Here is a 12,348-nt window from a genome sequence, read left to right as displayed (position 1 = left end):
GCATGGCTCCCACAGACAAAGGGGACCGAAACAGCAACACCCTGAAGCAGCAGCTCCCTGAACTCTCTGCTTTAAGGAAAAAGTTTGTCTCTTTTAGAGAAGTGACACCATTTAACCCATCTAGGAGGGAAAGTTGCCTCATTCCTTTGCCACTGCCTGGGGCAGGTGGGGTTCTTCAGGGCAGAGTGAAAGACTCCCTGGCTTTTCCTGCAGGTGAAACTGCCTACCTCAGCCTCACTGAGAGCTAGCGGGGAGCAGTGTTTGCTCCTGCCAGGGCCTTGCACAGGACTTCTTCTCACTGGAGACAGGGCTGTGGGAAGTGATGGCATGCTGGAGAGATGCTTCTCCCATCAGTGCTGCTTGCTGCTCCCAGTGACTGTCTCTCCCAGGCTGAGAAGCACAAGGCACCAACCCAAAAGCATTGTGCTTTTCCTGACACAGAGTGATAGGGGTGGGCTGAAGAGGAGGAATACAGACACTGCTCTCCCTTTGATATTAAAGCATTTTCATGTCGTTCTGAATAATGCACCCACAGGATTTCATATAGAAATTAAATTTGTGTACTTTGAAGAGCAATAGGGAATAAAATACAATTTGTATCATATTTACTACACTCATTCATACATCTATAAATTATTTCTGCAAGAAATTTACCAGCCTAAACATCTGACTCTCCCCCCCTTTTCTTTTCCCTGATTACCATTCTATTTCTTTCCAGAAGAAAGCTACTTCTCAGAAGAAGGGCTCCATATCACTGCTGCCACAGCTGCTTTTCAGGCAGCTCTGCTGGGGCAGCTCTGCATGCATGCTAATCACACCACTTAACTTTAGGAGTTTCCAAACCGTTTGTGCACTACATGAGGTTTTTCATACAAATGAAATACTTTTTCACTCCCATACGGCTGGGAAGAGTTGCACTCGGGTGTTCCAAATTACTTAACTCCAGATCAAATGAAACATATTAGCTCCGTTGCTTTCCAGTGGCTGATGTATGTGGAAGAAAAGCAGTCTATTACTGGCACCAGGCAGGAGCTGCTTTTCAGAGCAAGGGGGAGGAATTGATGTTCACATGGTTAAAAGCCATGGATTAAAGTCCTGCTGATGACCTGTTATTTGGACTTGCACTGAACTGTGGAAAATTATAATTAAAAAAGTGTATATTTCAGAATACAATGAACTACAAAAAGAGCTTTCAAATGGAAGTTTCTTTGTAAGCCCAACTTGTAACTACACAGTAGCATTCACTACTTCTAATATCTACAACTTATACCCAGGAGCCTGCACACTCACATATTTTCTGGTTTATACGCTGAAAAAAAAAAGAAAAGAAAATGAGTATATATTGGCTAACACCCACAGAGCATTCTTCCTAATGTATTTCTACAACTACCGAGCAGAAGTCTCCTTGTAAATAAAAGCAGTCTCTTAAATTTATATTGCACTTTTCTTCTGCAGCAACTTTCATACTATGTACAGGAATAATCTCCACCATCACTGAAATGCAGCCACTTCTGGAGTGGAATAAAGCAGCAATTTGACAGGCACAGAACAACATAAAACATCAGGAAGAGAAATACAATGTTGGGACTGCAACAGATATTTGAGAAGACAGTATGTAATTAAGTTCAAGGATCATAATTTAGCCAGAACATTGTGAAAAGTGTGAGGGGATCTTTAATTACAAGGGGTAAGGAGCATGGCTTTATATCTCACCTGGGATTCATTACCACTGCAAGGAGAATTGCCCCATCAGGCATGTGGTAGTAAACCACAAATACCACTGTCCTCAGAGAGGAGGGACACTGTCTCTCCCCCATCATTGCACAACTTCTCATCCTTGCTGCTCAAGTGCCTCTTTCCTCTGCTACACTCTCTTAGCACATCTGTCAGGGAAATGAGGTCCTTCTTTTTGTCCTCAGCACTTCTGAGAAGCTGAGGCACTTGGGTTAATGACTTTCCCTCAAACTTACCACCAGCTGCTTTCTAGCCAGAGATAAAGGAGCAGAGGTCTAAGCAGGAAGGGGCTCCCTGAGACTTTACTGAAGCTGATGGGCCCCTGCCTGACAGCAGGAAAGGACTTCACCTCTGGCTGGGGCCATCTGCTTGCTCTCATCTGCCTTGGACCCAACTGCCCCTGTGCCATGGGTTGGCTTAGTGAGGCACTTACATCCTTCCTTGCAGGAGCTGGCAGCAGGGCACGGACACCCTCCCTGCAGGTGTCCCCTTCTGAAAATGCGGTGCCCCTTGGTTGATGCTTGCCTCACAGATAATGTTTTGTCTGTGATCCTGAACCTTCAGGCTGCACCTCCCCAGCCCCACAGCCCCTCTGCTGCCCAATAAGCATCAACAAAACATGCTTATACAACCCTGGCTAAGCAGCCAGTAGAAGCAAAGCCACAAGGGTCTCTGCCTCAGAGCCTAGAAGGTGAAATGGTTGCCCTGGGCTACCTCTTACTGATGGGGAAATTTTCCTGTCTCCACCTTCTGACCTACGATCAGCAACTTAGCACAATGTTTTGCCACTGACAGACCAGGAGCTACCATGAAGCATCCAAGGTCTCATGGAAAGCACCATTTCTTCTAGGAATGAAAGTAGACTCTTTTCAGGAGTGGGGTGATGATTTCTGGCCTACAACAAACATGAAGAAAAGGACAGAACGGAAAGAACTCAGCTAAAAGATGATGGTGGCACTGGCTGCCCAGGAAACGGCAGCAAACAGACAGCAAGAAGAACTCTTGCTGACACTCAGCATCCCACAATGCTGCCTGGCCCTGGGACACAGCTACAGGTCTCCTGCTCAAATATGCAGTGTGACTGAGGTCTGGGTTCTGGAGGGAGGAGTGGAGACAAAAAAGACACAGTCCTCATTCTTAGGAGCAAGGGAGGCCTGTATCACCCCCTCCCACTGTCTTGTGAGGCCTCCTGTGAAGGAGGTCCCCTTTTCCCTCAGAGCTGATGCCTTTTCTCTCTTCAGTGATGTGTAGGGAGCATTAGTGCAGATGAATGCCCTTCCAGGAGCTGGAGAGTGATGGGTTTCAAGATTTCATACTGGATCTCTTGGGAATTAAATATGAGCTTTCCTTCCCCATCAGTAGAAGAAATGGGGCAACAGCTGTTGCTGGAAGCTGAGCAATGCAGGGGACAGCTAATACATTCAGGTGATTTTAGACAGAGTTGGCTCAGAGAAGCCAATATATTAATCAGAAAAGGGTAAGGAGCCATGGGTACTGGAGGCTCTGGTGAGTGAAAGAGCTAGCTCATCATATAATATATCTGTGGTTCCCCAGGTGCGGAGATTGGATGGGCTGTCCTTTAGGAGGAAGAGTCCCACTTACTGACCTGCCAGAGTGGCTAGTAAACCCCAATTCACAGTCCTGTGGGGCTAACTCTTCCCTGTGCAGGTAGGTAATTCATGCCCAGAGCTGCTCCCAGTTGCAACAAGGCAATCACAGCTCCCACTTGGCCAGTGCAGGGCAGTCCCTTCTCCTAGGGGGTTCATCTGCAAGTCTGCAGCAGCGAGAGACACCAGCTTTAACCTTTCATGATGCCAGCAAGAAAAAGTTGATTTTCCCTCATCCCTGTTCCCGTTTCTCACTTCAGCACAAGCCTCTCTTTTGGGTCAAACTTCCTGCCTCCATCCTTCCTGCCTCCAGCTTTCAGCTCCTCTACCCACTGTTTTCTCAGTGGAAGCTGAGTGCCTGCGAGGCTGGACGTGCTGACAAAATTCAGCCACCTTTTCCCTGAGCAGCAATGCTGTTGCCACCCTTTGCCCACCCTGCAGCTAATGCACTGTGTGTGCAAAAAGGCCTCAGAAGGTGAGAGGGCAATACTGGAGCTGCCTGCACTGATGGCCATGGGGCAGGGGCATGGGCACAGGACCTGCTGTCTGGCTGAAGGTTTAAATGCCTGACTCTTCCCATAATTCAAAACGCTTGAGATGGGGGAAGTTAAGCGATGGAATAAAAGACCAATATAAATAGGTAACAAAAGACAGGCAGAGAAGCAATCCTGGGCTTAGGGCTGAGGTGACTGTCATCCCAACATTCACAAGGGGAAGCCAATGTGGAATGCTCCCCCCTTCCCACCCCACACTGCCCCATCTCTCAGCCCAACAGAGACACATTTCTGCCTGCAGCTCAGATCTGCTCTCATAGTTTCCCCACCCAGCAAGAGTGCTGAGAGAGAGTAAGAGACACTCAGAGGTCAGCGCTGCAGCTGGATCCAGCCGGAACTTCTCCACCACTCAGCACGGTCCGTGTGATGAGTCCCTTCCTGCTCCATCTTCTTCAGGCTGGTGGGTGAGAAGCACGGAGCGGTGGGGAAAGGCCAAAGCAAACCACACAGGGGGCAATTAAACACATGAGAGCCTGGTAGATGAGGATGGATGGCGACACGGAAGCACACGCGGTGCGAGGCAAGATGCTCTGGCCAACGGCACCAGGGGCGGCTGCTGCCCCACGGTCAAGGCCGGCAGCGGGGCAGCCCAAGCCAGTGGGAAAGCATGGGGAGACAAGGGGAGTACTGCGGTGTATCATCCACTAAGCTGTGGGCTCTGCAGTAAAGAAGGTAACTGTTCTGGTAGAAATTTGTGCTTTAATATATTTTTGTTTGTTTGTTTAAAACAAGTTCCCACTTCCCTGAGGAAGCCCTGTCTGACATTCCCAAGGAAACATGGGGGTGTTCGTTTTCCTCCTTCATTTGCTCTTTCTTCATTCCTATTTTGTCTTCTTTTCTCTGTTTCTGTTTCTTTCCTTCTCTCTCTCTCTCTCGCGCACGTGCTTTTAAAAAACATCTGTCTTTATTTCTATATTTTGTTCTAGACATTATGACTTTCTCAAGGAGTGCTCCAGTTCTGACCCAGATCCCTTCGCATGGTCATGCCTGTCAAGTCTTTGGTAACATATGGACACTTTGGTGTGCCAGTGAGGAGGGGAGGAAGAGGAGCAGAGGTGGCTGAGTAGGAAAGGAGCAGGAATGTCTTGGTCCGAAGACAGGAGCGCTCTCTTGCCATCATCTGAGCAGCACATAAAGGAAGAAAGTCAATGGGCCACAAAGACAAGGGCTGTGCAGGGCTGGGACACCACTTCCTGGAAGAGCAACCGCTGCCAGTCAAGAAGAGAGAAAAAGAATTAGTGATGGGACGGATCCAAAGCTCATCAAACAAGTCAGCACAGAGCAGTGTCTGCCTCTCCTCCCACTCTGAACCACAGAGCACCTCCCAGATATATTGAAAGATTTTTCTGGCATTCCCTGGACATTCTCAAGGCTTCCCAAAGCTATTTCTCTTCCAGCTTGGGAGAAAAGGTTGAGTCTTGGTTACTTTTGCAATCTAACCCTCCTTTCTTTCCCGGAAGATTCAACTTGAGTCAAACAAAAGGTTCTGCTTGTGTTTTGGTTACAGCGTGGCCATCCTAGGCTGAAACAGACCTTTACCTGAACCTGAAATTCCAAACTTCTGACTTTTTTGATGTTTTGTTTTCCCCTTCATCTTTGGAGTTAAGAAAGTTGATGAAAATTCCTCCACAAGGCTCTTTTCTTTCAAAAATAAATAGGACAAATTGAACCTTGCTCAGAAGTGCCTGTCTGGCTCTCGTTTTCATACTCTGAACATCTGGTGTCCTGCCCACCTGAGGCATGTTATTGAGGGTACAGGCAGGACCAAGGCATGAGGCACACCAGTGATTTCTGCCCAAGGACTAATGCCTAGATACTGCTATGCACCTTGCTGTGGCTTCAACCTATGGTGCACCTCAGTGAGGGTCGGATTATCTCTGGTTCTGCAATGCCTGCACCAGGATGACGTGGATGGAGTGGAAAGGGGCAGGTGGAATTCAGCTTAAGCATCTGTCCTGGTTTTGGATAGGATACAGTTAATTTTCTTCCCAGTAGCTGGTGCAGTGCTGCGATTTGGCTCTAGTCTAAGAACAATGCTGATAACACACCGATGTTTTTAGTTGTTGCTAAATACCACTTACCCTGATCAAGGATTTTTCAGTCTCATGCTCTGCCAGTGAGGAGGGCATGAGAAGCCAGGAGGGAGCACAGCCAGAACACCCGACCCAAACTACCAAAAGGGGTATTCCATACTACAGCACGTCATGCCCAGTATGTAAATGGGGTGAGTCACCCGGAAGGGACGATTGCTGCTCAGTCTGGGTTGGGTATCAGTCAGTTGGTGGTGCGCAATTACATTGTGCATCATTGCTGTTTATTGTTTCTTTTTTCCTTTTCCCTTTAATTTCATATTCTCTCACCTCGTTATTGCCCTTATCATTATTATTATTAGTAGAAGTAGTATTATATTGTACTTTAGTTATTAAACTGTTTGTATTTCAACCTGCTGGTTTTACATGCTTCTGATTCTCCTTCTCCTCCTCTCAGGAGGGGAGAAGAGGATGTGAGCAAGTGGCTGCATAGTGCTAGTTACTGGCTGGGTCTAAACCACGGCACACTAACTGTCAGGATTGGAAAGGAGGTGATATACATCTTGGGTAGCTTGCTCCCATCTTTCATGGGCAATACCCTGCTTGGCTGTGTCTCCCTGCTCAGAGCGCAATGGGAAGAACTCCAGCCCTTCCTGGCTCCAGGCCCCAAAAAGCAGTTTTTTTTCCTGGAGGAGGGCTGACTCAAGGCCAGTAGAGCCTGCAGAAGGTCTTTCCCTTTTGAAAGCTCCCATTCCTACGGTTTCCAGGAAATGAGACACTACAGAAACCTTCATCTGGTGTTGGGTTGGCGATGACACCCAACCTAATGAACGAGTGCAGACTTCAGCACGCTGGTGTCTGGCAGCACAGCCCCTACAAGATCTGGTTGTTCCTCTCAGCTCTTCCTAATTCACAACATTAAAGAACAAGTTTAAGGGTCTGACACCCCTCTGCTGACTTCTGCTGAGTGAGTCAAAGTTCTTTTTGAGTCCCACCAACACGTCAATGTGCTCTGGAATTAGCTGTGCATCCCCAGCATATGTGTTCATGTATGCACTCCCACCGACTTGGTTCCTCTGAGGCATGCACACTCTCACCCTTATTCGGTCCAATTGGCTTCCTTGGGCAGTCCCCCTTTTTCAGAGTGACATCATCGATGGCAATGTCCCCCTCATAGCTTGTGCCCCGGACACCTTCGAAGATGATCTGCAAGCAGAGCATGGGACAGACCCCAGTGTGAGGCTGCTGTTGTGGAGGACCTTTCTTGTGCTGTGGGGCTCTGCAGAGGTGAGCAGGGCACAGACCAGATCTTACCAGGTCCCCAAGTTTGTGATTCTTTCCTGTTTCTCCAGTACTCATAGGATCTGAAGAGACAGACCCCACTGCTTACAGGACCAACCCCTGTGTGCTGAGTGTGGAGTAATAAATGAGCATGTAGACTTGTGCTATATTAAGGGTGCTGCACTAACTAACCAACCAGTACTGAACAGCGCTTGCAAGAGTTATTATATTATTATTATTATTTTGAATACTCAAAAAGCATGCTGGGCATTTTGCCACAGTGCTACAACTTAGCAGCTTGCACAGGCCCAGCTCTCACAAACAAGCCTACAACAGCAAAGTAGCATGTTGGGCAAAAACATAAGCAATAAAACATCCAGTAATGAGGCAGCCCACTTCCTGAGTACACATTAGGCACTTGATGAGCAGACACAGACTGCCACATTCATATTCACAAGGTGTCCTACAGTCCTAAACCAGGGTGATAATCGGAGTGTGCTCTTGCAGCACATAGTAGAAGAAACTTCTAATGCTCAAAGTCACTTTGCACCAACAGGACAGCACCAACAGAGCTGTCACACAGACCTGGTGCCAGAAGGAGCTCTTTGACAAGCAGTTTCCAGACCAGCAATAATAATAAAATCTATAGTGCCAAACCGATGCTTGCACATAACAATGTTGAGTGGCTTCAGCGAGAAGTGGATTTGATTTATGTGCATCCGCCAAGCTTTTACCTTGCCCCAGTGACTCTGGGGGTGGAGAGCTCCCAGTGTCCAACCAGTCCCTGTGCCATGAGGCAGATCTCTGCTGGAAAGTCTCCTACAGCCCATGGCACATGGACAGGACATGCAGCAGGTGGCTCCTTGGCTGTGGACCTGACTTACCTGGAAGGGCCCGGGTGGGTTGATGGGCACGTGTGCTTGCTGCCACATGTTCCCCCTGTTCCCACTGAGCGACCAGACCTGGGTGTCGATGGCTCGCTTGTTCCGCACACGAACTAGCAGGTTCAAGGAGCCTGTAAGAGAGGAACCAAGCGCTGGTGTGTGCAACCCTGCCTACTGGGCTGGCACAGCTCAGGGGCTCAGCCCTGAAACACAGCTGTATGATCAGAAACAGCCTGCAGAGCCCCAGCAGTAACCTCTGCAAGGAGCCAGCTTCCTTGGGGGTTGATGGGCAAGTGTCACTGGCAATGCTTCATCCATCTGGGCTATCCAAGGGAGGACAAAGACCCAGATGAACACAGAGAAGACAGGAGGAGGAAGAAGCAGTCTGTAGCATGGCTGGGTTGGCACAAGAAGGGGGTGGCAGAAATGTTAGCTGTGAGGGACCTCCAGAGGCATCCCATCAAACCACCTGCTTGAAGCTGTCTCCAGCTCTACATGAGCATATCATGGCTTTGCCTGGTCACATCTTGAAACCTCCTGAGGAAATCAATGCTGGGGGGCATTGCCTGTACCACACTGCTTGTACCATCCCAGCCCCACGTTTTCAGAGGGACACAACCCTCTGAATCAATACTGACTTCCAAGTTCTTTCAAGCAAAGCAACTCTTAAAAGCTTTTGTTTGCCATTAAACCAAAACCAAAGCCAATAATTCTCAAAGCATTTCCAGTTCTCACTTTCAAAACAGTGTCACAGCCCCCTACCCTCCACCCACAAACGAAACTATCTCAATTTGTCTTCCTGCAGCATCTTCTTAGCTGGCTTTTTATTTATTTATTTTTATTTCAGTGAAAAACCATTTTTAATCATTCACTCAGGGTTAAAACACTTTTTTCTCTCTCTTTTTTTTTTTTTTTCAATTCAGCTGGTGAACCAAAAAATCAATCAATCAATCACAATTCTAGTCATGCTGTCACTCATCAGTATTTCTGGTCTCCATAGACAGACATATTACATCTGAGAGCAGAAAGGCAGTAATAACCCTTACTTATATGTCCATAGTCTATCTGCACCTGGGATGCTGCATTCTGCCCAGGTATGCCTTACTGAGAGGCAGAAGTGAGAGGTCAGGAGAAGAGGCAGGGAAAGAGACTTTCCTGTATAACCTCCCATCTACATGATCCCCTGAAGTTCTTCATTCTTGGCACATCACTGTGTGAAGGACAGGGACCTGAAAGTATCCCCATCAAGTACCTGGCTGTCAGAAAGCGAGAGATACATCACAGGGAGTTCAGAGGTGCATAATAAAGATGATGAAATGTTTAGATTCTGAATGGCTGACTTACAATAAAAGGTTAAAAGAATGAAATATGCGTGTAATTTAGGGAACTGATGAAAATGTGGCATGTTGTGCCTGGAAATATTCACAAGTGTTAGCAACAAGTCAAGCTGAGAAAACTAGATGAAGGCCTGATGGGACATGGAGAGTTTACCCAATTCCCTTCCCCTGTGGCTCCCATTTTGGGATGCACACCACAACTCAAGACAAAGGAGTGAAGTAATTTGTTTCTCTCTCTTTTGAGGCCAGCTGGCACTGCATGACCCTGAGGAGACAGAAATAAGTGGGTGGGTTCTCCCTCCTTGAAACACAGTGCCAAGGACAAGAACTCACTATGGGAGCTTCCAGTGAAACCAGCTTTGAGCTGTTGGTTTCTTAGTGTTTGCCCTCCCTTTAGGAGCTTCTTACAAGGGCAAGTCTGTCTAAGAAGGATACCTAGTCCTCACGGAGGCCCTTGGCCAAACTCATGGTCCATGCAGTAACTACATAACACTATTGATCAATACCAATGCAGGGAAGCTACTTACAGACACCAGAGCTGGTGAGGATGGGGAATTGAGGGCGAATGAAGAATTATTATGAAGCTGCTAGCAAGTAAGCATTAAAACTAACTGTTGCCTATTCTATCCTCATGTGGGGACTTGCAGATATGATCTGCCACTCAAAAACCTGGGCAGCACTGGGACAAATCAGGCAGCAAATGAACTTTGATGCACTGGGAAAGAAGTCAAGGTGAGATAGAAAGAGACCCAGAGAAGCATCTGGAATGCAAATTAGTACCCCCAAAGCACTGGCTGTGAATGCCTGGCCTAAACCCAAACCAAGCCTGAGCATATTCTGGCTGACAGCTACATGTCCTTGCAGCATCAGGAAAAATGTTTCAACCTTTCGGCCCCCGAATTCCCTAATAGAACAATACTGAATATTAGCAGACATTCTTCAAATGGTTTGCAATTGGAAAAGAAGCTCCCTTACCTACCCACAACACGCAGCATCTCATCACCCCTGTCTACACAAGGAAAACTGAAGGTCAAACCAGATGAACAGTATGTCCCTCACTGTCTTGCAAATCAGAGTTGTGAAGGGGAGTCAGATCTCATAGCCATACCTGCAATCCCTGATAAATTACAGAGCCTCCCTGAGGCTGAGAAAGAACCACAACACCTTTCTTTCCCAGCAATGCTGTCCCTGGGAATGTGCTTCTGGAAGGCATGGCAGAGACTCCAAGAGTTGGAACTAAACAGGGATGAAGCTTCTATCTCATCTGAGCTGTGTCCACAGTGTTGTAGATGTTAAAGATTAAGCAGATCTTCTAATTTATTCCCTTCTACCCCGTGTCAGTCTGCCACAAGCTACCAGCCAAGTTTAAGGACATGTAGCCTGTAATTGGGGTACCTGGAAATGAACCTTCAGGTCTGAGCTCCAGGCAGATCCATGAAACATTTTAGTCCTGGACTACAGAAATCTCCAAGTCACCTTTCCAGTTGCTCAGAGCTTCTCTATCTCCATTTTCCACTTTTGCTCCAAAAGCTCCAAAAGTGTGATGGAACGAGTGCTGCAGAGCTCTGTACTTTCCAAGGGAAAACTCTGGGCTCAGCCCACTGCATTAGAATCAAATGTTGTTCCAGGATGCCACGGTCATGAAAATCCATGGATTAAGTCCCAGGCTAAAAAGGGAAGTGAAGCCTATGTAAATATTGACATCTGTAGCTCCTGATCTCTGGTGAGTTCACACCTACCCACACTTACCTCTGTGCAATCTAGCAACACCTATCTCATACCTCATTAACCATATTTACTTCCAGTGTAGCTTCCAGCTACAGTCACAGGAGTTCAGACCAAACCAGCCACCTGATGTTTGTAAGGTGCCCCTCCTAGAGCACAGACTACATATCAAAATCCCACTTCGCAGGAGGTGGCCAATGCATGGTCCACGCATGTGTGGGATGTGAGAAACTCATTCACAGCTCTGAAGTGACTTGCCACGTGAACCTTAGTAAACTGCTTTTACCTCTTGTGTCTGCTGACATAATACGATGATGATAATCAAGGACAGTAACACCCACTCATTTAGGGGGGAACTCGGGAACATAGCAAATATTTTATGAGACATAAGTGAGAAGGTACTAGAGAACAGAAGTGCCTGAGCTCATCTGCCTTTCTAATGGTCACAAACTAAAGAAGAACCAAAGTGGGACCCGCTCACCAACTCCCATGCCTCCACCAGCAGAGGTGTAAGAGGCTGATCTGGGATGTCCTCCAGCACCAGCTCTTGCAGCCACCTGTTTTGCCTGATTTTATACTAAAATCATACCTAGTTTCCTGTATCAGACTCCAAATCCAATTGGCCAGTTTTATTACGTATTCCTGTCATTATCACCCCTTCCCCATCTCCCCCATCTAGCATTTCCTAAGGGCACCTGCTGGTGAGGCACACACAAAGACAGGCCATCTATCTGCTGCTAAATCTCTCCCGCTGACCAGAGACAGACAAACACAAGGGAAATCCCAGGACACCAGCCACCCTGTTGTAACCTGTCCCCATACAAGGCAATCTTTGCATTTGTCTTGTAATCTGTATTATTCCTTCTTCCTAATCAAAAGGTAGAATAAAGACCAGTGACGAGTGATGAGGAATCAATTACAGGGAGAGTGAGCTGTACCTTCTGTTGGCTGCCTTTAAGACCAGAGCTGGCATTTCAAAAGAGTGGCGCTCACACAAAAGAGCACCAGCTGGGCTGCCAGATAGAGTAGCCCAAGGGATGCCTTTAAATGTTACCTTCTCACAACAAGAAAAGGTCGTCTCAGTTTCCAGGGGATGGGGACTTCACTGTTGCATTGAATAGTGGTGTAGATCCAGAAGAGCCAGCGCAGGCAGGACTGGGAGGGAGGCCTTTACAGGGTCTATAAAGGCAGGGCCA

General features: G+C 47.4%; 1 protein-coding gene across 1 annotated transcript in view; it reads right to left on the bottom strand.

Moving 5' to 3' along the window:
- Positions 1 to 5,011: 5,011 nt before the first annotated feature.
- Positions 5,012 to 12,348, bottom strand: part of MDGA1 (MAM domain containing glycosylphosphatidylinositol anchor 1) — a gene marked incomplete at both ends in the record, with an annotated part of 145,708 nt that continues 138,371 nt past the window's right edge. Inside the window, 3 exons of the mRNA XM_080616932.1 lie at positions 5,012 to 5,103; positions 7,023 to 7,131; positions 8,091 to 8,221. Coding sequence (XP_080473058.1) covers positions 5,012 to 5,103; positions 7,023 to 7,131; positions 8,091 to 8,221 — 332 coding nt within the window. The remainder of the gene's footprint in view (positions 5,104 to 7,022; positions 7,132 to 8,090; positions 8,222 to 12,348) is intronic.

This window comes from Psittacula echo (genome assembly GCF_963264785.1).
Source record: "Psittacula echo genome assembly, chromosome: 4".
NCBI lineage: Eukaryota > Metazoa > Chordata > Aves > Psittaciformes > Psittacidae > Psittacula > Psittacula echo.
This window is presented reverse-complemented; position numbering and strand designations above follow the sequence as displayed.